At 36.4% G+C, this 26,937-nt stretch overlaps 1 protein-coding gene across 1 annotated transcript; it reads right to left on the bottom strand.

Annotated features, from left to right (window-relative positions):
- Positions 1-11,136: 11,136 nt before the first annotated feature.
- On the bottom strand, positions 11,137-19,517 carry LOC107466380 (uncharacterized). Its single transcript, XM_016085355.1, has 4 exons — positions 19,439-19,517; positions 12,060-12,232; positions 11,665-12,012; positions 11,137-11,496 (listed from the first exon to the last, which is right to left on the bottom strand). Exons 1-4 carry the CDS (start codon positions 19,515-19,517, stop codon positions 11,137-11,139), a joined length of 960 nt encoding a protein of 319 aa, XP_015940841.1.
- Positions 19,518-26,937: the final 7,420 nt, after the last annotated feature.

The following is a 26,937-nucleotide window of genomic DNA, read 5'->3' as shown; positions in this document are numbered from 1 at the left end:
TTTTATTTTTTTTATTTTTACTTTTATTTTTATTAAATTTTATTTTTATTGTCGTCTTTATTTTATTTTATTTTATTATTATTATTTCGAAATTTTTATATATAATAAAATAAATAAAATAAATTCACATCATCTCCCTTTCTCCATTATGGACTTAAGTGGAAATGAACAGTCCAGAAGGACTCTGGGGTCATATGCTAACCCTACTACTGCTTCATATAGGAGTAGTATATGTATACACTCAATTGGAGTTAGTAATTTTGAGTTGAACCCCTCAGCTCATTATCATGGTGCAGCAAAGTTGCTAGTATTTCGGTCTTTTACAGGAAGAACCTACAGAGTTTCTGGCACAATTTTTACAAATTGCTGACACAGTACATGATAAGGAAGTAGATTAGGATGTCTACAGATTGTTACTGTTTCTATTTTCTGTAAAAGACCAAGCTAAGAGGTGGTTAAATAACCAACTTAAGGACATCATAAAGATATGGAAATAGCTGTCAGAAAAATTTCTGAATCACTATTTTCCTCCAAAACGGATGACATAGCTAAGGCTGAGCATCCAAGGCTTCAAACAAGGAGATAATGAATCCCTTTATGATGCTTGGGAGAGATACAGAGAGATGTTAAGAAAATGCCCATCTGAAATGTTTTCAGAGTGGGTACAGTTAGACATCTTCTATTATGGGCTTACAGAGAGAGCTCAGATTTCTCTAGACCACTCAGCTGGTGGATCTATACACATGAGAAAGACAATAGAAGAAGCTCAAGAGCTTATTGATACAGTTGCCAGAAATCAGCATCTGTACCTAAGCAGTGAACTTTCCATCAACGAAGAGACTAAAACAGTAACTGTTGAACTCAGTCCTACAGAACAAGTTACTGAATTCAATCAGCAACTAGATTTTCTAACAAAATAGCTAGCCGAATTCAAGGAGATACTACAAGAAACAAGAATGGCTAATATGAACATGGAAGTACAGTTGAAGCAAACAGAATAGCAGTTATCAAAACAAATAACAGAAGAGTGCCAAGCAATTCAATTAAGAAGTGGAAAACATTAAATACCTCACTTCAAGGTAGCAGGAAGCCAAGAAATGAGCAAACTACCCAAAATCCATCTGAGGACAGTAAGAGCCCAGAGAGGAATAATTTTGGCGCTCAAACGCCAAAAAATGGGTGGAAAGCTGGTGTTGAACGCCCAAACCATGCTCAGTCCTGGCGTTCAACGCTAGAAACAGGCAAGGAATTGGCGTTGAACGCCCAAAGGAAGCACAATTCTGGCATTCAGACGCCAGAAACAGATAAGGAGTTGGCGTCTAACGCCACTCCAGCTTCCACCCCTGGCATTCAAATGCCAGTGGGAGATCAGACACATACAAGTGCTGATAGCAACCCCTCTAAAAAGGCTTCTCAGCCCACATCTGTAGGCAACAAACCTACAACAACTAAGGTTGAGGAATACAAAGCCAAAATGCCTTATCCTCAGAAACTCCGCCAAGCGGAACAGGATAAGCAATTTGCCCGCTTTGCAGACTACCTCAGGACTCTTGAAATAAAAATTCCATTTGCAGAGGCACTTGAGCAAATACCCTCTTATGCTAAGTTCATGAAAGAGATCTTAAGTGATAAGAAGGATTGGAGGGAAACTGAGAAAGTTTACCTCATTGAAGAATGCAGTACAGTCATTCTGAAAAGCTTACCTAAGAAGCTTAAAGATCCCGGAAGCTTTATGATACCATGCGCATTAGAAGGTACTTGTACCAAGCAAGCTCTATGTGATCTTGGGGCAAGTATCAACCTAATACCTGAATCTATTATCAAAAAGCTTGGATTGACTGATGAAGTCAAATCAACCCGGATATGTCTCCAACTTGCTGTGGTTCCATTAAACACCCATCAGGTGTGATTGAAGACATGATTGTCAAGGTTGGGCCATTTGCCTTTTTCACTGACTTTGTGGTGCTAGAAATGGAGGAGCACAAGAGTGCAACTCTCATTCTAGGAAGACCTTTCCTAGCAACTGGACGAACCCTCATTGATGTCCAAAAAGGGAAAGTAACCCTGAGAATCAATGAGGACGAGTTTAAGTTAAATGTTGTCAAAGCTATGCAGCATCCAAACACCCAAAATGACTGCATGAGCATTGATATTATTGACTCTCTGGTAAAAGAGGTCAATATGACTAAGAGTCTTGAATCAGAGCTAGAGGATATCTTTAAAGATACTCAGCCTGATCTGGAGGAACCAGAGAGAATAATAGAACCTCTGAAAATGTGACACTTTTCCAGTGATCATAAGCTCTGCTTTAACACCACAGGAAGAGGAAGCACTAATTTAAGTGCTAAGGACACACAAGACAGCTCTTGGGTGGTCCATTAGTGATCTTAAGGGCATTAACCTAGCCAGATGCATACATAAGATCCTATTGGAGGATGATGCTAAGCCAGTGGTTCAACCACAAAGGCGGCTGAATCCAGCCCTGAAGGAGGTGGTGCAGAAGGAGGTCACTAAATTACTAGAGGCTGGTATTATTTATCCTATTTCTGATAGCCCCTGGGTAAGCCCTGTCCAAGTCGTCCCTAAGAAGGGTGGCATGACAGTGGTTCATAATGAAAAAAATGAACTGGTTCCTACAAAGAACAGTTACAGGGTGGCGTATGTGTATTGATTACAGAAGGCTCAATACAGCTTCCAGAAAGGATCATTTTCCTTTACCATTCATAGACCAGATGCTAGAAAGACTAGCAGGTCATGAATACTACTGCTTCCTGGATGGATATTCAGGTTATAATCAAATTGCAGTAGATCCCCAGGATCAAGAGAAAATAGCATTCACATGCCCATCTAGAGTATTTGCATACAGAAGGATGCCATTTGGTCTGTGCAATGCACCTGCAACCTTTCAAAGATGCATGCTCTCTATTTTCTCTGATATGGTGAAAAATTTTTTGGAAGTCTTCATGGATGACTTTTCAGTGTTTGGAGACTCATTCAGCTCCTGTCTTGACCATCTAGCACTTGTTCTAAAGAGATTCCAAGAGACTAATTTGGTTTTAAACTGGGAGAAATGTCACTTTATGGTGACTAAAGGAATTGTCCTTGGGCACAAAATTTCGAACAAGGGAATAGAGGTGGATCAAGCTAAGGTGGAGGTATTAAAAAATTACCACCACCTGCCAATGTTAAGGCAATCAGAAGCTTTCTGGGGCATGCAAGATTCTATAGGAGGTTTATAAAAGATTTTTCAAAAATCGCCAAACCTCTGAGTAATCTGCTAACTGCTGACACGCCATTTATCTTTGATAAAGAGTGTCTGCAGGCGTTTGAGACTCTGAAAGCTAAGCTAGTCACAGCACCAGTCATCTCTGCACCAGACTGGACATAACCATTTTAACTAATGTGTGATGCTAGTGACCATGCCATTGGTGCAGTGTTGGGACAAAGGCATGACAAGCTTCTGCACGTCATTTACTATACCAGTCGTGTTTTAAATGACGCACAGAAGAACTACACAACCATAGAAAAAGAGTTACTTGCAGTGGTTTACGCCATTGACAAGTTCAGATCTTATTTAGTTGGATCAAAAGTGATTGTGTACACTGACCATGTTGCTCTTAAATATCTACTCACAAAGCAGGATTCAAAACCCAAACTCATCAGATGGGTGTTGCTTCTGCAAGAGTTTGATATAGAAATAAGAGACAGAAAATGGACAGAGAACCAAGTAGCATATCATCTGTCCCGAATAGAACCAGTAGAAGGGGCGTCCCTCCTTCTTACTGAAATCTCTGAAAACTTTCCGGATGAGCACCTCTTTGCCATCCAGGAAGTGCCATGGTTTGCAGACATTGCAAACTACAAGGCAGTGAGATTCATACCCAAAGAGTATAGTAGTCAGCAAACAAAGAAATTGATCACGGATGCAAAGTACTATCTTTGGGATGAACCATATCTCTTCAAGAGATGTGCAGACGGAGTAATCCGTAGATGTGTGCCTAAAGAAGAAGCACAGAAGATCTTCTGGCACTGCCATGGATCACAATATGGAGGACGTTTTGGAAGTGAGCGAACATCTACAAGAGTACTCCAATGTGGCTTCTACTGGCCTACTCTCTATAAAGACTCTCGAGTATTTGTACTTAATTGTGATAGTTGCCAAAGATCTAGAAATTTGCCTCACAGTTATGCAATGCCTCAACAAGGGATCTTAGAGATTGAGTTGTTTGATGTATGGGGTATTGACTTCATGGAACCTTTCCCACCATCATACTCAAACACTTATATTCTGGTGGCAGTGGATTATGTATCCAAATGGGTGGAAGCTATTGCAACACCCACTAATGATACTAAGACAGTGCTGAAATTCCTCCAGAAATATATCTTCAGCAGATTTGGTATCCCTAGAGTACTAATCAGTGATGGGGGCACTCATTTCTGCAATAAACAGCTTTACTCTGCTTTGGCTCGATATGGAGTTAGCCACAGGGTAGCTACTCCATATCATCCACAGACAAATGGGCAAGCTGAAGTCTCTAATAGAGAACTTAAAAGAATCCTGAAACGGAGTGTGATTAACCGTAGAAAGGATTGGGCAAGAAGCTTGGATGATGCTCTGTGGGCATACAGAACAGCATTCAAAACACCTATAGGAACTTCTCCATACCAGCTGGTGTATAAAAAAGCCTGTCACTTGCCAGTGGAACTGAAACATAAGGCCTATTGGGTAACCAGATTCCTAAACCTTGATGCCAAGTTAGCTGGAGAAAAACGATTGCTCCAGTTAAATGAGCTAGAGGAATTCAGACTCAATGCTTTCGAAAATGCAAAAATTTACAAAGAGAAGGCAAAAAGATGGCATGATAAGAAACTGTCATCCAGAGTCTTTGAGCCAGGGCAGAAAGTTCTGCTGTTTAATTCTAGGCTCAGATTATTTCCTGAAAAATTGAAGTCCTGGTGGAGAGGTCCATATGTGATTACAAGTGTATCACCATATGGATACGTGGAGCTTCAGGATAATGATTCTAACAAAAAGTTCTTTGTTAATGGACATAGAGTTAAACATTATCTTGAAAGCAATTTTGAGCAAGAATGCTCAAAACTGAGACTTGATTAAAGCTCAGTATTAGTCCAGCTAAAGACAATAAAGAAGTGCTTTCTGGGAGACAACCCAGCCATTTACAAAGCTTATTTGTTAATTAATTGATTTTTACAGGTTTATGTCAATTATCTTCAAGGTAAAATAGTAATTGCTCGAGTTCACAAAAATTACAGAAGGATTCGCAGGATAAAAGAGCAAAAAGAAAGCTCACTGGTGCGAAAAAGCCAGTAAGAGCTATTTTGGGCGTTGAACGCCCAAAAGAAGCATCTACTGGGCGTTCAACGCCAGTAAGGATAGCCATATGGGCGTTAAACGCTAGAAAAAAGCATCTTCTGGGCATTGAACGCCAGAAAGAAGCACCTACTGGGCGTTTAACGCCAGATTTATAGCATTCTGGGCATTCAGAAAAACGCCCTGTGACAAAGGAGTTCCTGGTGTTCAACGCCAGCTAGAAGCAACAGCTGGACGTTGAACGCCCAGGAGAAGCTACATATAGGTGTTAAACGCCCAAAACATGCAGCGTTTGGGCGTTTAACGCCAGGATTGTGGGGAGGAGGTAAATTTGTTTTCAATTCACATTTTTTTCAACTTTTTATGTTCCAATTCATGATTTCTTGCATAAACATGTTTCAAACTCTCATCCTTCAATTCCAAAAATTTTAATCCTAATTTCTAAAATTCCTTTTTCAAAAATATCAAATGTATCTTAATTCATAAACACAAATCCTTTTTCAAATCCCATCCAACTTCTTTTCAAATCTTTTTCAAAAAAATCAATTATCTTTAATTCCAAATCTTTTTAAAAAAAATTTAGATTTATCTTTTTCAAATATCTTCTATATCTTTTCAATTTTCAATTATATCTTTTTCCTATCATATTTATCTTTTACAAATCATATCTTCTATCCTATCTTTCTTCAAAATTTTCGAAAACCCACCCCCTCCCTTTAAATCCACTCTCGGCCTCTCCCTTCTCCTCACCAATTCGAAAACAAGCTCTCCTTCTATCCCTCTCCTTTCTTTTCTTTTGCTTGAGGACAAGCAAACCTCTAAGTTTGGTGTGTTTATCTGTGATCACTAAACCATACCCACTAAGATCATGGCTCCTAAAGGAAAATAACCCACTCTAAGAGGCAAGAAAGAGAGTATTCCAAAACCACTTTGGAATCAAGGAAAGTTCTTAACCAAAGAACATTCAGACTATTACTACAAAATAATGGGTCTAAGGTCAGTGATTCCAGAAGTCAAATTTGATCTGAAAGAAGATGAATATCCAAAGATCCAAGAGCAAATTCAAAACAGAAGCTGGGAAATCCTAGCTAATCCAGAGACAAAGGTGGGAAGAAACATGGTTTAGGAATTCTATGCTAATCTGTGGCAAACAGACAGGCAGAGAATATCTGGAACTGCTCTCTATGACTATCGGACCTTGGTCAGAGGAAAGATTGTTCACATCCACCCTGATAAAATCAGAGAGATCTTTAAGCTACCTCAGCTGAAAGATGACCCAGACTCCTTTAATAGGAGAATGATAAGAACAAATAAAGGCCTGGACAAGATTCTAGAGGACATATGCCTCCCTGGAGCCAGTGGACCACCAGCACCAAGGGCATCCCAAATCAACTCAAGAGAGAATATCTCAAACCAGTCGCCAGAGGCTGGCTGGACTTCATTGGGCATTCTATACTGCCCACTAGCAACCGCTTTGAGGTCACTGTTAAAAGAGCAGTGATGATCCACTGCATTATGTTAGGAAGAGAAGTGGAAGTTCATTAATTGATTTCATGTGAACTTTACATAATTGCAAATAAGAACTCCAAAGATGCCAAATTGGCTTATCCTAGCTTAATATCTATGCTATGTAAAGATGCTGGAGTAAAGATGGGAATAACTGAGTATATCTCAGTTGAGCAAACAATCACCAAAACATCAATGGAAAAACAACAAGTGCAGGATGACCCCATCAAGAGGAAAGCACAGGAATTCCTCCCGAAATTTCCTCAATTTGAATACTGGGAGCATCTTGAAGTATCAGTTACCAAGTTACAAGAAGCTATGGACCAATTAAAGGAAGAACAGAATAATCAAAATAGCATGCTTTGCAAATTGCTTGGGGAACAAGAAGAGCAAAGGCGTGACTTGAAGGAACTGAAGCGTCAGAAATTATCTCTTGAAGGATCAAGTACCCCACAGACTAAAGGAACATCCACTTCCCAAAATAAAAGTTGTTGAGTCCTAATCTTAGCGTTACTCTGTGATAGTTGTCTTATAGATTTACCTTATAAGTTATATAGGAGTAATAGTAATTAGTATATCTATTTTGATTTTATTTCCAATTAAGCTATAATTTATTTTTCTCATCATCATCAAACATGAATAAAATAGTAGATTTTTAGAATAAAGAGGCAATTTAATTTCGAGTTCTTAATAAGGAAAATTCTAATTATTTATATGTGGTGGCAATACCTTCTGTTTTCTGAATGAATGCCTGAACAGTGCATATTTTTTTGATATTGAAATCCATGAATGTTAAAAGTATTGGCTCTTGAAAGAATGATGAACAAGAGAAATATTATTGATGATCTGAAAAATCATAAAATTGATTCTTGAAGCAAGAAAAAGCAGTGAAAAAAAAAAGCAAAAGAGGTAGAAAAAGCCAATAGCCCTTTAAACCAAAAGGCAAGGGTGAAAAGGATCCAAGGCTTTGAGCATCAATGGATAGGAGGGCCAAGGAAATAAATCCAGGCCTAAGCGGCTAAATCAAGCTGTCCCTAACCATGTGCTTGTGGCATGAAGGTCCAAGTGAAAAGCTTGAGACTGAGTGGTTAAAGTCGTGATCCAAAGTAAAAGAGTGTGCTTAAGAACTCTGGACACCTCTAATTGGGGACTCTAGCAAAGCTAAGTCACAATCTGAAAATGTTCACCCAGTTATGTGTCTGTGGCATTTATGTATCCGGTGGTAATACTGGAAAACAAAGTGCTTAGGGCCACGGCTAAGACTCATAAAATAACTGTGTTCAAGAATCAACATACTAAACTAGGAGAATCAATAATACTATCTGAATTCTAAGTTCCTATGGATGCCAATCATTCTGGATTTCAAAGGATAAAGTGAGATGCCAAAACTATGAAAAAGGACTGCTGATGCTGTTGGATTCTGGACTTTACTATGAGTTTGTGTGTTTTTCTGTAAATTCAGGTATTTTCTGGCTGAAATTGAGGGAGCTGAGAAAAAATCTGATTAAGGCTGAAAAAGGACTGCTGATGCTGTTGGATTCTGACCTCCCTGCACTCGGAATAAATTTTCTGGAGGTACAGAAGTCCAATTGGTGCGCTCTCAATTGGGTTGGAAAGTAGACATCTAGGGCTTTCCAGCAATATATAAGGGTTCATACTTTGCGCGAAGATAGACAACGTAAAATGGCGTTCAACGCCAGTTTCATGTTGTAGTTTGGCGTTCAGCGCCAGAAACAGGTTGCAAATTGGAGTTCAACGCCAGAAACAGGTTACAACTTGGCGTTCAACTCCAGAAATAGCCCAGGCACGTGAGAAGCATAAGTCTCAGCCCCAGCACACACCAAGTGGGCCCTAGAAGTGGATTTCTGCACTATCCATCCTAGTTTACTCATTTTCTGTAAACCTAGGTTACTAGTTTAGTATTTAAATAACTTTTAGAGATTTATTTTGGATCTCATGACATTTTTAGATCTGAATTTTATACTCTTTGATGGCATGAGTCTCTAAACTCCATTGTTGGGGGTGAGGAGCTCTGCAGCGTCTCGATGAATTAATGCAATTATTTCTGTTTTCCATTCAAACATGCTTGTTCCTATTTAAGATGTTCATTCGTGCTTCACTATAAAGAAGGTGATGATCCGTGACACTCATCACCTTCCTCAATCCATGAACGTGTGCCTGACAACCACCTTCGTTCTACATTAGATTAAATGAGTATCTCTTAGATTCCTTAATCAGAATCTTTGTGGAATAAGCTAGAATTGTTGGCGGCATTCATGAGGAACCAGAAAGTGTAAACCTTGTCTGTGGTATTCCGAGTAGGATTCTGGGAATGGATGACTATGACGAACTTCAAACTCGCGAGTGTTGGGCATAGTGACAGATGCAAAAGGATCAATGGATCTTATTCCGACATGATCGAGAACCAATAGATGATTAGCCGTGCTGTGACAGAGCATTTGGACCATTTTCACTGAGAGGATGGGAAGTAGCCATTGACAACGGTGACACCCTACATACAGCTTGCCATGGAAGGAGCCTTGCATTTATGAAAGTGAGGAAGCATTATGTTACAGAAATTCAGAAGACAAAGCATCTTTAAAACTCCAACATATTCTCCATTATTAAGTAACAATTATTTATTTTATGCCCTTTTCACTTTTTACAATTGAACTAAAAAAATATTGTTGTTGGTATCCTGACTAAGAATAATAAGATAACCATAGCTTGCTTCAAACCAACAATTTCCGTGGGATTCGACCCTTACTCACGTAAGGTATTACTTGGACGACCCAGTACACTTGCTGGTTAGTTGTGCGTATTGCAAAAAGTGTGTTTGCAATTTTCGTGCACCAGTGGTAGAGGTGGTGACGGTGGTGGAGGGTATGACGGTGGTAACGGAGGTGGTAGTAGTTTAGGTGGTTCTGTGGGCCACTATGGTAGAGGTGGCTAAACTGTCTGCAAAGCTCACATTTCTTGGGTCTGTTTGGGTCACACTCGTCCATGGTAATCCGAATCCTAGTGGTCTTGGGATGCCCTTCAGACGCACGTCTCTTAGCCGGATAAGGTATGACGGTCGGACCATCATATGGTGGCCAAAACCCCTCTAGGATTGGAGGTGTGAATCCCATTCGATAGACATCAAGCACGAAGCTAAGGTGATACACCTTGTGGACATAGGTGGACCAATTCAGGCGTGCATATGCATAACACACTAAGGCATGGCGACATAGATAATGATGTGCCTGGAAATAGCCGCAATTAGATATCTGGTCTGTGAGAAAACTCTGTAAGAGGCAAGTGAAAATGTCCCGGTCAGAGTGGTCTCATCCACAGTAAACTCAGAGTTGTCCCTGTCATACAAAGTCACGGTGAAACACCTTGAGGCCTTCAAGTTAGCCTCGATTGCCTTCATCAGATGCTGACTAAACTGCTTTTCAGTTCCTAACTGTGCCTCGGCCTCTCTTCCTTTCCGAACAAATACCTCGGCGAATCTCCCATAAGCGGCCTTCACCAATGCACACAATGGAAGGTTCCCCACACCCTTTAGTCTGGAGCTCACACACTCGAAAATATTCGTAGTCATATGTCCGAATTTTTGACCCTCGTCCCGATGCTGAGTCCAATGTGCAGAGTCAATCTGATTAGTCCAGTCACACATTGCAGGATCTTCAGATCGGAGAATGTCAAACCAGTAGTGAAACTCGACCTCGGTCTTGGCATAAGTAGCATTCACTAATAACCTCCGTGCATCCTTATCCTTGAAAGTCAGGGCAAAATTCACTGCCACGTGATGGATACGAAAAGCCTGATATGCATTAGGCGGAAGCCAACCACCATCAGGAGCCTCCAAAGCAGTCTTTATCCTGTTGCGTCTATCTGATATGACTAGAATACCTGGTTGAGGTGTCACATACTACCGAAGGTGAGATAAAAAGAATGACCACGACTTAGCATTCTCACCCTCTACAAGTGCGAATGCAATATGAATGATATTGGAGTTACTGTCCTGAGAAATCGCGACAAGCAGTGTAGCACCGTATTTTTCATATAGGTGGGTCCCGTTGACATTGACCAACGGCTTGCAATGACAAAAGGCCTTGATACACGGTGGGAATGTCCAGAAAAATGGATGGAAATAAGCTGAAGACTCATCCACTTGCCCACCAACCCGCACAGGACTCATCCTCAAAACCATGACACTACCTGGCATTATAACTTGCACACCTAGTACCCATCCTGGTAAGTCATTGTATGACTCTTTCCAATCTCTGTAAATCTGTGTCATGACCTTCTGTTTAGCCATCCAAACCCTCCTGTAAGTGTGCCTCCGTGGCATTCTGCAGTACCTTGATCGAGACAGTAACATCAGCTCTAATCATGGGCAATATGAAGGCCGATATGACATGATAATCAAGCATCCTGAGATAACTAGTTATCGATGTGGCTAGGCAAGTGTGAGTATCATTGTACCATTTCACCACCCAAATACCTCTGCACTGGCGGAGGCTAACCCGAATGAGCCATGTGCACCCGTTGCCGAACTCCTTGCACTTGCCAAAGTACTTGCGATTATCAGATTCCAACACCTTGTACTCAACCCCATAGCGGATGCTATAAGTCTTTACACTTAACACGACCTCCTCTTTATCTTGAAACTGCTGACCAACTTGAAATTCAGATACAATTTTTGTATTTTGTGTATCTCTAGTCCTGAAACAAAAGGTACTCCTGGATCCCTCTGTTGTGCCACGGAATCCAAATGCAAAGTTGAGAAGTGTAGGGGGGTACTAATGAGTTCCTGAACTAGATGCTCTGCCACCCACAACTGGAGTGGTCCGTGGTATATCGTCGTCACTATCATCAGCTATTGTGGCGGGCTCCACATCATCATCATGTAGTGCATCCTCAATCCCATCTGGTACTCCACCCTCTCCTAAAACAGGGACCATAACAGGAGTACTGGGCATGGCAATCGCAACCTCCCCCAATTGCCCAGTCTCACCAACTCCTGCATCACCACTACTGTTTAGATTAGCTGCAAAGGACGGAGAAGCAACTAAAACTACCTCAGGTACAATCACCGTCACAGTTAATGAGGCACCAACAAGCATAGAACTAGAGCAGGCTGGATGTCCTAAAGATTGAGGATTCTGGTTTGAACCTCCAAAAAACTAGATACCACATCCATAAGCTTTACGAACAGCTCTGGAGTCCTCACCTCGAGAAACTGACGACGATAATGGAACAAAACTTGCATATCTTCGTCATTGCTCATAGTGAATGAATCGTACTTCACATCATCGCTTAACATGGAAATTAGAATTCTATAGAATAACTTCTCCGATCCACCCGTTTCACACCATGCAGACCTAGTCTCTGAAGTATAGTATTCTGAAACTCAGTGAAACTTGTCGAAGGTTTGAGAATAACACTCAGTTGGTCCTTATTAGTAAATTGAATTCATGATCGTGTTTTCTTCTTAATGGACCCTCCATGGTGCACCAGAACTAAATAACTCTCGTCACTAGCCATTGTGAATCTCACTATGGTAAAAGAATTCATGTTGAGCTCGTATTTTTATACGTTAGGACTCTATGAATCGAATTAATTGCGTTTGATTTAAGCATATAGTATGATACATAGTAAATTGAAGCTAGTGGCTTCGATTTTACCATAAGCTACATATCACTGTAAATCGGCTTCAACGGATTCGATTTACTAACTGAGTATAAATCAAACCTTGTTGCTTCGATTTAGCATGGACTATATAAATCAAATTTTATAGTGTTAATTTAGTATGGGAGGTCATAATTCATATTCTTTGAATTTGATTCACATGTGAATCACAATTTCAAGTAATTCGAATCCTATAGATTCGATTTACTACGATTTACCCTAATTCGAATTCATTAAATTTGATTTATATAGAAATGTAAACTGAGACATGCACGTAGCCTTTTTTATTTAAGAGATACACATAAATTTAGTTTGCAAATGGTTTATAAGAATGATTTACTCAAAATAAAATACAATTATAGAGCTATGATAATTAATATTTTTATATTTTGTTTAATAATAAACTAAATATAAAAAAGAACAAGATATAAAAGTTTAATTTACTAACTTTTTTCATACAAAAGTTTTAGAAAAAAAAAGTAATAATAAAAGATATAATTATAAAAAATTAATAGGAATGATAAAAATAAAATAAAAAATAAGTTATATTCTTTATTAGTGTCTATATAAAAAAATACAAAATAAATTTATTCAGTTTTTTTAGTTAGACACAATATTTGTGTCTATACCTTATTTGTCAAATATAATTTTATATATATGTTTTAATTTTTATTTTTGTTTCAATATTTTATACTTATAAATAAACACGGTCTTAAAGACAAAAACTTTTATGACAAAATTTACTTGTCATTCTACCAAATTCTTATATAACAAATAAGATGCAATTCAATATAAGAGAAATGATATTTGAATCATTCTTTCTATTTATTGTTTTTTGTAATTTTTATGATATAAAAAATAATTTTTTTATTTTTTTTCACTTCTTATTTATTATTTTTATACTAAAAATAAAAGATATATGACAGTATACACGAAGGTAATACACATCACATTACTCTTAATATACAATAGTATCTAATATTTTTATATTCCTATAAATCAACAGCGCTACAGAGCCAACATAATTTATTATTGTTAATAATCAATTAATTAATAATATTTAAAAGTATTAGTTAAAAGTATAGTATTAAATTACTGCACTAAAAATATTAAACTGCTGGCAAAAAAATGTTAATTAATATAAATAAAAGTTGCTGGTCTTTGAATTTTTTTTCTCTATAAATAACATTTTTCTTTGCGAAAAGTTTTATACAAAAAGGTGTAAATGTGTAAAGGCTTCTAAATTTTGGTCCACTCATTTTAGTTGGGGTGGTTAATTGTTAATGGCTATATGATAGGACATAAGGTCATCACCATTTAGTCTAATACGCCCTTATAATGAGAAGTACCAAATTGAATTTGCAATCACATTAATAATGTTTGGGCATTTTAGGAAAATTTAACCCTAGTGCATGTCCAATGAAATTTTCAAGAGACAAAAGATTTTTTAAGGATATTTGATTAAGAACGGCTATACATACAAATTTTTTTGGTTTATAAATTATATAAGTTACGCTAAGTCCAATAAAAAAATTCCTTACTTATATGAGTATGTAAACACGTACTAACTCAACAGTTTTAATAGCGCGCACATTTATTATTATGAAAGACGGTTTTTCTTCTTTCTCGATCAAAACCATAACCCTAAAGATTTAAACCACATTCGAAATTTTTCAAAAAACTGTCAAAATCATCGCCAACACTCGAGAACATCAACAAAAAAAACTTTAAAATCTCTATAAAAAAACAAAAAAATAAAAGAAGAAAGATTATTCAAGGTATTGTTTTACTAAACGTCGAGGTTTTTCACTTTTCTCTTCTCATTTCGAACGCGTAACACTATGTCATCGTATTTCTATTTATTAAGTAAATTCATTATGTATTCTTGATTGAAAATAGGTATTACTGTTCTCGTCAAACTGTTCAATCGGTGATTACTATTTTACGTTCTATTTTGCGAATAGTTTAACATATATTTTAATGTGTTTTTGTGCATGTTTGCATGTTTGGAACTGAATTTGTATAAATAGAAACTTTCGTTGTATTTCAAGTAAATTCGACTGTAATTGGTGCTGTTGTTCTTGAATTTGTACTTGTGCTTCTGGTATCATTTTATACATGTTTGGTTGACTTGAATATCATTTTGAATTCATATAATGTCATGTAATCCAAAAAATAATAGAGTTCTATGTGACTGGTATTTGGGTGTATGTGGTTGATATTTGGGTGTATATCAATCGAATTCGAGTGTAACTGGTGCTGTTGTCCTATAACTGGTGTAACTAGAAACAGAGTATTGTCCTGTATTTCTGGTGTTATTTTATATAATATTTTTGTTTTTAGCTTCAATTGAGCGGTTTATGTAATGAAATGGCTCGAAATAATCGAACCGAAAAATATTAAAAAGGGAAAATATGACTGAGAGAATTGGACCCAGGTAATTATATTTAAAAATATATAACTCTATATTACTTTACTAAATTAACGAAGTTTAGTAAAAGAAATTTCTTTAAACTATAGGCAGAGGTGGACCATTTCAGAGTTGATTATGCTTTGCGGATTCTGTTTGATGAGATGAATCAACTAAGAGATAGAGCCATTTAGAAAAGCAAAGCAATCAGATTGTCCAAGCCATCTGTAGCATTGTTGAGTCCATATTGTCAATTAGATTCAGATGATATTGACAGTGATTTGTTTTACTGTGTTTAAATGTTGTGTAGTTTGTGATTAGTTTAAAGACATACTTTTTGTATAGTTTATGAATATTTAATCCAACCTTATTATAAATTTTGTTTGCATAAATAAACTTCTGTGAAACTGTCTGTGCTGTATTCAAAAACTGATAATTACAGGTTCAAAAAAATAAAGAAAAACAAGATCAAATATACTAATACACCGAATTTCTTTTATAATACACCGAAAAGTACCCGGAATACACTAGAATTGCATGCTTACATATTTCTCTTCAAAATCTAACAAGAAGTTATGGCAATTCAGAAATTTGAATTGTTACCCTCCTTAGAAATTGAATTGTATATGTATTATAAATTTAAAACAAGCAAATCCTTTCAAATAGTTCAAGATACTAATTTCCAACACAAATAGCAGCATCTCAAAATATATAAAAAAAATGTCAAAAATAAGAGCATGCAGAATACACCAAAAAATGTTCATCGATACACCGAAACAGTGTCACTCTACACCCCAAAATCTATCCTATGCTACTGAATCTCTGAACTGATGTTTTGCAACAAATGATTGGTATGTTTTGCTTGGTCTGATTCCGGCTTCCTCGTTATTCTCTATTGTACGACACACGGACATGTTTAGTTTCCTGTGCTATTTAAGCATATCTGCCTGATTTGCATAGCAGGGGTGTGAATGATGCAACATGACTTTCGAAATGATCCAAACACTAATGTCCTTCAATACGTGTATATAAATTCTTACAGGACAATTTAATCCTACTTAGGGATTTGTCTTCTCGGTTGGAGATATTTTTTATTTCCATTTTCCCTCTCTACTACATGTAATCAATTGGTTCTTAGTATCATTTTCCTTCTTATTTGTGCTTCACACTCTTGTTGAAAAATCTGCAACTTTCAAATAATTGTAGAATTTCGCAGCATTTTCAAGCGTGTTAAAGTCATCCCAACCTTTAGAACAAACTGCTCATCAACATCGCACAGAAATTACAAAATATACCCAAAATATTCCACAATACACCATATTAAAGCTAGGATAAACTGTAGAATACAACAACAACTATAGAATCAACATTAAACAGAAACTAAAACATTTCAACTATAAAATTTTAAACTATAAACAAACTACATTGTCTAGATTCAAACCACACCTTACTACTTGATTCAATTCAAAATAATAATACAATTCACCCTCGTTCAATTGAAAAAGTCAGAACCTGTAAATACACCGAAAAGCTCCCCTATTACACCAAAATATGTCTGATGTACCCTGAAAAATCTTATATAAAATGGATAGCAATGAACAGATTCATCAGAACAACTATATTACATTTAATTCAAACAGTCAACAATGAACAACAATTTTTACAGGCAAGGTTCACAACATTATTCACCTGGATAATTATAAACTACTAACGAAAATATTAACTAGAATTGAACCACACTTCAGGCACTTCATTGGATTCAAAACAATAATCTACTTTGCTCTGGTTCAGCTGACAATCTAAATTTGAATCATTCATTATCTTCAAACAATTTCGGAGCTTGATTTCAAAAATGAACATATAGAACAAAGTAAATAAAAAAACGAAGAAAAAGAACGTAGGGAGAAACACACAAAAACAACGAAAGAGAACTCATGAAAACGAAGGAAGAAAAATGCAAATGAAATTTGAAAAAAGAAAACGAAATCCTTTCGAATAACGAAGTTATATATTCGCCCGTTGATTGAAAAATCTATTAAATTAAGAGGGGGCGTGGAATACACGTGTTTAAGCCGTACGCGTGAGGGTAAATTAGAGTAAAATAACTTGAATGAACTTATATGGTAAAATGACTTATATGTGGAGAATAATTATATTAGGTATATCTTGTAGCTAATTTTTTTATTTATGAAGGTAAAATCGATGAGTGATATATCTTAATATTATAATTTTTAATATTTTTAAAATTATAAAAAATTAAAATTAGAGAGCTCGATTTTTGTATCTTAAAAATTTTAAATTTAAAAAAAAATTAAAAAGTCTAATTTCATAATTTGAAAAATCCATTTCAAAAAGTCCAATTTTAGTATCTTACAAATCGGAGAGTTCAATTTTAATATTTTTAAAAGTTAAAAAATTCAATTTCTATATTTCAAATCAAATAATACTACGTTTGAGATTGATATCTCAATAGTTCATAATTTAAAAAATCACCGTTATTAGCCTAACATCGTGTGTGTGAGTCTGCCTATATGTGCACTTCAATATATGTTCACTTATAATATCATTCTTGCATTTGTTCGGAATATTTTTCTTTAATCCATATAGTTCGTGGGTATTGAATCATCTTTATATTATTTGACTGAGAAACTAAAAAAAATAATTTTTAATTAATTAATATAGGTTAATTTTAATTTAAAATTTAAATTTATAATTTAACTTTTATATTAAAATTAAAAATTTATGATTTATAATTTAAATTTAAAATAAATAAAATAACTTTTTATAAAAATTAATTAATATTGATTAAAAAAATTTGCTTTTCTAATACTATATTATTTGACTAATTAATTATAGGATAAAGTATTAAATTGATCTCTTACGTTTGGGCGTAATTCTGTTTTGGTCTTTAAAGTTTAAAATATTCTATTTAAATTTAAAAAAGTTTAATTTAGATTTAATGTAGTCCCACCATGAGGTCAAAATTAAATAATTAATGGAATGTCCTATATGACAGCAGTATAAGAATAAGATCGATAATCTGGAGAACAAGTACAAGCTCCAGAGGCACAAAATCAATTGTGAATGCATCAATACATTTATTTATTATTCTCCTTAGTTCTACAAAAAATATTTCATTTAAATAGTAAGAAAAATAATAAATAAATATATTGATGCATCTACGGTTGATTTTGTGCCTCCGGAATTTGTATTTGTTCTCTAGATTATCGATCTTCCTGTTCTTGTACTGCCATTATGTAGGACATTCCGTTAATTTTTTAAATTTGACCTCACAGTGAGACTACATTGAAGCTAAATGAAATTTTTTGAATTTAAATAGGACATTTTACACCTTAAGGATCAAAACATGATTATGCCCAAACGAAAGGACCAATTTAGTACTTTACCTCTAATTATATATACACTAACATTTATCAAATAAATAACTAATGACATCTCCGTTACTTATAATTAGGGGTAGAAATGCTTTGAATTGAATCGAGCTTCGACTTTGACGAGTCTGACCCATGTTATAAATAAATGACTCAAGTCTAAATTGTTATTTTTCATAGCTTTTTTTTAATGTTTGAGTCTGGCCAATTTAAAATCCGACAAGACTATGAGCATATTTGAAACACCTATTTCAAGAATTAAAGCTCAAAAGAATATACCTAAAAATTTAAATTGACATTAAATGCATTTTAAAATGTATAATTTATAATTTGTAAAGCATAATTCGTTTATATATTAATCATTAGTTACATATCATAACCATATTTACAATTCATAAATTTTTTTCTTTTGACAAAAATACTACAATCTTAACTAGTCTTGATTATTGATTCTTTTTTTGTTTTGATTTGTTTTGTGTTTAATATAAATAAAACCAAGAATAATTCATTTTTATAAAAAAATATTTTGACGAGTCAACCCAACAAATTTTATAGACTTTTTTAACTAGTCCTTAATTATTGATTTTTTTACTAATTTGTTTTGTGTTAACTATAACTGAAATTAGGAATAATTTATTTTTACAAAAAGATATTTTGACGAGTTGGTCCAACTCATAGGTTTTTTTTTCAAAGTCTATGACCCGACCTTTTAACTAATAAATTTTTTAAAAAAATCTAAGTTTAACCTATTTAATAAAACAACGGAATTAAACTGAATCTAAAATAAGTCGAACAACGAACTCCATCAAATAATCCGACTCACTTCCACCCTGTTAGGTACATGAATGAGGAAGAGTACATAATTGAAAAACTTACAACCTCGGAAGGAAATATTGTTACAACATAAGGACAGTTGGCACTCAATCCGCATGATACGGGCCCAAGAAGGAACACTAGAGAGAGAATTAATAACAAGAGGCTAGTTTGTTATGATCTTTAGGATTGTTGGTACATTTGCCTCCTCCTTGTGTTGTTCTTTTTCCCTTCTTTTCTGCTCCCTTATTCTTTTTCCCTCTGTTCCCTTTCTCATCTCTTGTTCTTTTTCAATTCTTCAAGTACTGTTAATGCTTGGAGTAGTTAAGGAATTACTATATCCGTCTGCATCATTTTGCGGCACTATTCCCTTTTGTTTCTCCATTTCTACTTACAACTCTCATATATGCTCTTCACTTACCAATTACTTGTAAATTTCTTCAATTAAACATAAATACATACCACATTTCTTTCTATTCTTATTATCTCTAAACTCCACCCTATCAATTGGTGCTTTTATCACCATGGCCGTAGCTGACAACATGCGGATGAAAGGCATGGAGGCTGACATTAAAAAGCTATTCCAAATGTTTGAATCTATCACGGAGGAGAATAGGTCTGAACGCACTCGTGCTTCCAAAGCCACTAATCTCAAAATTGACGGCATCCAGGATTCTCTTACACAAATCTTTCAGGACCAGCACAGGCATCGATCTGAGATACCTAAGCTCTCCCATGGTTCGAACTCAGGCGTTGTTCTGTAGCATCGTTCATCTTTGTAACTTTATCGGGTGAATTTTGATTTGCCATTCAATAGTACTAATGCTTTAGGGTGAAATTTTTCAATGGACTAGTACTTCAAATTTTTTTGAGTTCCTGAAGAAGAACAAATCGGAATTGCTGCGATTCATATGACTGCTGCTACCATTCCTTGATTTCAAATGTCCTAACGTTTTGCTCAGTTTTGCTCATGGAACCAAGTGAAGCGGGCGATTGAGCTCGAATTCGGCCCGTCACTGTTTGAGTCACCACGAGGATTATTATTCAACCTGAAGCAAGGTGGCACGGTAAGCGTGTATTATTCAGAATTTGTCGCTTTGGCAAATTGTACTCACATTGATCCTCTTGAGGCACTTCGAAACTGTTTTGTTAGTGGACTGAAACCTGAGGTATAGAGGGAGGTTAAAGCTCAATGTCCTCCATTTTTGATGAGGACGTTGTCCTTAGCTAGACTCTATGAAGAAAAATTGACTTATTTGCCAAGAACCACATATGCCCCTACTGCTCACAAACCAGAATTCACAACTCCCAATTCTTCTCTATCCCCACGCCCTCTGAACCACAACTCTTCTCGCATTACTTCTGACACCATCACAATGCTCTCCTATTCCACCACTCAAAAACCTAGTTCAGAGGTTGACCTCTACTGAGATTCAGAGTAAATAGGAGAAGGGTCTTTGTTATTGGTGTGACGAACAGTTCTCTGCCAGCCGCCACTATACAAATTGTCAATTCATGTTGCTACAATTAGAATTGGATGAGAATATGGCCCCTGTTTATGAGCTTGCATAACCGGTTTTACCGGATAGCACACTTGAGTCCTTGGAATGTCAGGTGCTGGACCACTATTTGTCCTGTAATGCGATGCATGGTACTCCGGGACCGTCTCTCATTCATGTCAAAGTTTCCATAAATGGTTTAGAGGTGCAGGCCTTAATTGATGGTGGTAGCTCTGATAGCTTTATCCAACCACGCATCGCTAAGTTTTTGAATCTTCCTATCAAACCTGCTCTAGGAATTAAGGTGATTGTTGGTGATTTCAATATTCTGATAGTAGAAGGAAAAATTGCTAATACAATTGTTGGTCCTTACACATGCAATTATCAAAGCCTTCACTCTGGAACATCAAATACCAGTTGATACCTTACAGCACAGCTTACCACTTCTTGCTTCTTTAGACCCTGCTTTGGCTTCCCTATTGTGTAAGTACGTCGTTGTTTTTGCCATGCCATCACATCTTCCTCCACAACGCACTCAGGATCATAGCATTCCATTTGTGGCTGGGGCTGAAGCTGTGAAGACTCATCCTTATCAGTATCCCCATAGCTTAAAATCGTAAATTGAATCAATGGTGCAAGCCATGTTACAAGAAGGGATAATCCAACCCAGCAAGAGTCTCTTCTCATCACCAGTCCTCTTGGTTAAAAAATAAGATGGAACATGGCGATTTTGTACTGATTATAAAGCATTGAACAGTGTCACTATTAATGATAGTTTTCCTATCCCAACTATTGAGGAGTTATTGAATGAATTGTTTAGGTCCATGTCTTTTCTATGTTGGATTTACGATCCGGCTACCATCAGATTTTGGTTAAGCCTGAGGATCGTTTTAAAATAGCCTTTTATACTCATCATGGCTTGTACGAATGACTGGTAATGCCTTTTGGCCTCACTAATACCCCCTGCTACTTTCTGGAGCCTTATGAATGATGTCTTCAAACTATACTTATGTAAGTTTGTGTTGGTGTTCTTTGACGACAGATTGGTGTACAACAGTTCTTTTGATAGTCATCTTGAGCATTTAGAATTGGTATTGAAGTTGCTAAGACAGAAGACTCTCTTCGCCAAGCTCTCTAAATGCCTTTTTGAAACTAGTGATGTGGAATACTTAGGTTACACGATTATAGGTGGTAGTGTTCTCATGGAATCGGCCAAAGTGCAAACAATTCAAGATTGGTGTCAACCTAGTAGTGTTAATCAGCTTCGTGCCTTTTTAGGCCTCACGGGGTATTATTACCGCTTCATTAAAGGTTATGCAACCTTAGCTTCTCCTCTTACTAATTTGTTGAAAGAGGACGTTTTGTTTGCTCTGATTAAGCTACGTTTGCATTCCATCAATTACAGCAAGCGATTTCCACTAAACAGTGCTAGCACTTCCTGATTTTAACCTTCCATTTGAAGTAGAGACTAATGCGTCAGGTATGGGTATTGGTGCTATTCTGATTCAGTAGCGCCATCCTATAGCTTATTTTTAGAAGAAACTTCCTCCTACCTTAGAGAAGCAATCCGCCTATATTATTCGATTTTTATGCAATAACTAAAGCAATTGCTAAGTTTCGACACTATCTCTTGGGCAAAAAATTTATTATTCGAACAGATCACAAGAGTTTGAGATCTCTTTTGGAGCAGGATTTGCACACACCTGAACAACATAAATGGCTTCACAAACTCCTTGGTTATGATTTTAAAATTCAATACAAGGCCAGTACCGAGAACGCGCGGATGCTTGATGAACCATTATTTTATGATTTATATTGTGTTTAATTGAGTGATTTTATCAAGTCTTTACCCACTTATTCATATGATTAGCATGATATTACAATTCCTTCCCAAATTTATTCTATGGTTGAAAACTTGCTTCCTATAGATCTTTTTATTGTGTATTTTAATTCTCCTTTATACCATTCGATGCCGTTATCCGTGTGTTAAGCGTTTCAGGTTTCATAAGGCAGGAATGGCTTAGAGAATGGAGAGGAAGCTTGCAAAAAATGGAAGGAACACAAGAAACCAAGGAGATGACTAGCGAACACTGACGCGGACGCATGGCTCACGCGACCGCGTGAAATGGAGAAAATCGCAGTAACGCGTTCGCGTGCCTGACGCGAACGCGTAGATTAGAATCTGCACGAATGACGCGAACACATGGACAACGCGTACGCGTGGCAAGGAAAATGCTGAATGTCGCGCACGCGTGAACGACGCATATGCGTGACATGCGCGATCTGCAGAATTAACAGAAATTGCTGGGGGTAATTTTGGGCCGAATTTTGACCCAGTTTTCGGCCTAGAAATACAGACTAGAGCTAAGGAACATGCAGAGACTCAAGAGAGATTCTCATTAGGATAGTTTTTAGTTTTTAGATCTAATTTTTACTCCTCCTCTAGGTTTTTCTTCACATTCATAGTTCTTAGAATTTTTATTTGCTGGTTGCTTTTGATTTGGATATTAAGAAGAGTTGTTACCTCTGCCACATCATTTTAGTTTGTTTCTCTTGTCCCTTACACTTTCATATCCTTAATCCTTGGTCAGAGTTACAATTGGATTATTTTTAGAATTTATTAATACAATAACCATTTTTATTTTTAATTGATCTTTTTGATTATTGTCTATCATGTCTTTAGTGCACAAAATTGTGATACACAATGGCGCCAACAACTTGGTACGCACAATTGTAATCTAAACTCTTTTTCACAACTTCGCACAACTAACCAGCAAGTGCACTGGGTCGTCCAAGTAATAAACCTTACGTGAGTAAGGGTCGATCCCACGGAGATTGTCAGCTTGAAGCAAGGTATGGTCACCTTGTAAATCTCAGTCAGGTGGATTTAAATGGTTTATGGAGTTTTAATAATTAAAAGATAAATAAAACATAAAATAAAGATATAGATACTTTTGTAATTCATTGGTGTGAATTTCAGATAAGCGTATGGAGATGCGTTGTTCCTTCTGAATCTCTGCTTTCCTACTGCCTTCATCTAATCCTTCATACTCCTTTCCATTGCAAGCTATATGTTGGGTGTCACCATTGTCAATGGCTACTTTCTGTTCTCTTAGTGAAAATGGTCCTCTACGGTTTCTGTACGGCTAATCACCTGTCAGAGTGCTCGTCTCGGATGAAAAATACCATGCACAGATATCGTATCGCTAATCAGCTGTTGGTTCTCGATCGTGTAGGAATAGGATTTACTATCTTTTTGTGTCTGTCACCACGCCCTACAGTCGCGAGTTTGAAGCTCGTCATAGTCATCCCATCCCAGATCCTTCTCGAAATACCACAGACAAGGTTTAGACTTTCTGGATATCAAGAATGCTGCCAATGGATTCTAGCCTATACCATGAAGATTCTAATCTCAGATTCAGATGCCCCATTGTCAGAGGGGAGTCGATTTGAATCGTTGATTAGAAACCCAAGAGATATACATTCAAGCTTGTCTTCATGTAGAACGGAAGTGGTTGTCAATCACGCGTTCATAAGTAAGAATGGTGATGAGTGTCACGTAATCATCACATTCATCATGTTCTTGTGTGCGAATAGATATCTTAGAATAAGAATAAGTATGAATTGAATAGAAAATAGTAATACTTTGCATTAATACTCGAGGAACAGCAGAGCTCCACACCTTAATCTATGGTGTGTAGAAACTCTACAGTTGAAAATACATAAGTGAAAATAGGGTAGGCATGGCCGAATGGCCAGCCTCCCAAAACGTGAACAATGGTCCAAAGATGTTCTAAAAGCTCGTCCAAAGATCCAAGATGTCTAATACAATAATAAAAGTTCTATTTATACAAAACTAGTTACTAGGGTTACAGAAACAAGTAAATGATACAGAAATCTACTTCCGGGCCCACTTGGTGTGTGCTTGGGCTGAGCATTGAAGTTTTCACGTGTAGAGGTCTTCCTTGGAGTTAAACGCCAGTTTGTAACTTGTTTCTGGCGTTTGACTCTAGCTTGCAACTTGTTTCTGGCGTTTAACGCCAGAATAGGGCAGAAAGCTGGCGTTGAACGCCAGTTTGCGTCGTCTAAACTCGGATAAAGTATGAACTATTATATATTGCTGGAAAGCCCTGGATGTCTACTTTCCATCGCAATTGAGAGTGCATCATTTGAATTTCTGTAGCTCCAAAAATTCCACTCAAGTGCAGGAAGGTCAGAATCCAACAGTATCAGCAGTCCTTTTTCAGCCTCTGAATCAGATTTTTGCTCAGGTCCCTCAATTTCAGCCAGAAAATACCTGAAATCATAGAAAAATACACAAACTCATAGTAAAGTCCAGAAATATGAATTTTACTTAAAAACTAATAAAAATATACTAAAACATAGCTAGATCCTACTAAAAACTATCTAAAAACAATGCCAAAAAGCGTATAAATTATCCGCTCATCAGTCTTCCTTTTATTTCCTTTTTAATTCTGTGAAGTTTACATTCATGATAATGGAGTAGTTCCCTAACTTGATTGGGAGTTGATTAAAAGGAGAACCTTTAGTTGGAATACTCAAGTGATAATCCTAATGGATAGTTAATGACTAACAATTCTAGTCTCTAACTCTAATCCTTCCTTAGGAGAGGATTAGGAACTTAGGGTATAGTTGGTTAGTTAGTTACTTGACTTTCCCTTATTAATTAAGGGATGACAAAGTAGAACAACAATCCTTTAGAATTACACTTGGAAAAAATCCAACAAGGATAGAACTTTCAATTAATCTTCTCCCGGTCAAGATTTTTATTTGAATTACATAAATTCTCTTATTTATTTTTCTGTTTCTCAAACTCAAAAATTTCTTGGAAAACCTCTGACCAATAAGCTGCACTCGTTTGTCAACTCGTTGGAAGATGACCTGGGATACATACTCCCAGTATTTTTATTCTAATTTTGTGACAACCCTTCTAAATTGATAAGTGGATCTTTGCTGGTTAAGAACTGTACTTGCAACGTTCTTCTTATATTAATTTCTTAATCGGCCAATTTTCGCCACGTCAATACTTTATCAAGAAGTTTTTCTGGTGCTTAGTCTACACCTCATGTTGACTTCTTGCAGCACCTTCGAGTTGCAATTGAGAAGTATGCTACTCTTTTTGAGTTGATGCAGAAATGTGCTTCTAATTCTATTGAGGATTCCAATTATACTTGTCACAATGGGTTACTATTGTGGAAGAACCGTTTGGTTATTCTACCAAATAGCCACTTGATCAAGCTCATTCTTCATGAATATCATGATAGTGTGGTGGAAGGCCATGCGGGGATTGCAAAAATAGTAGAACGAATTTGTGCTCAATTTAATTTGCCTAACATGCAAAGGGACATTTGACATTATATTCTCACTTGCTGCACTTACCAACAAGCTAAACATGAGGCTAAAGCACCAGTAGGGCTGCTCAAATCATTGCCCATTCCTTCATAGGTGTGGGAGGATATCTTCATGGATTTTGTTGTCTCTTTGCCTGTTTCATGTGATTTTCCTGTGATCATTGTCGTCATTGATCGCGTAACCAAATATGCTCATTTCAATCCACTAAAATCGGATTTTACCAGTAAATCAGTGGCTGAATCCTTTATTCTAAATGTGGTGAAGTTGCATGAATTTCCAAAATCAATTGTCTCCTACAGGGACAAAGTCTTTGTTAGCAAATTCTGCCAGCATCTCTTCAAGTTATAGGGCACTCGCTTATTGTAACACCCTACTACACTTAATTTTATGCTTAAGTCATAAGACTGAGATAGTAAGGTATTACGACCTCTAAAAGTAAATATATATATAAGAATAGTTGAAAGAAATTTTAACTAGAAGCCTGTGAAGAAGAGATAAGCAAGGTGTTAAACGTAAAATTGCATCACTCGAGTAAGAGATAAATATGAGAAAAGATGCAATGCTCAGCAAACGAGATAACTTGCGTGCTAAGAAATCTAAAGATAATAAGTAGAAATAGACAGAAAATGAGAATAGAGAGTCAAGGATACAAAATAACTAGCTCCTAACTCAGCCCGTGAAGCCAAGGCTGGCCGAAGAGTATTTACATACATATATACATATCCCAAAAATCCCAAATACATAGGCAAAACCCTAGCTCTCCTTGAACCTCTAAGAGGAACAAAATAAACAAGTTTCTTGGAGAGAAAAATAAGTACATATATACATAAGCTACATAACGAAAGAACCCAGAAATGTAACACCCTACCATACAGAGACTTATGCTTAAGTCATAATTCAGAGATGGCAAGGTATTACGACCTCTAAAAATAA

Source organism: Arachis duranensis, chromosome 9 (genome assembly GCF_000817695.3).
Source record: "Arachis duranensis cultivar V14167 chromosome 9, aradu.V14167.gnm2.J7QH, whole genome shotgun sequence".
In the NCBI taxonomy this organism is placed as follows: domain Eukaryota; kingdom Viridiplantae; phylum Streptophyta; class Magnoliopsida; order Fabales; family Fabaceae; genus Arachis; species Arachis duranensis.
This window is presented reverse-complemented; position numbering and strand designations above follow the sequence as displayed.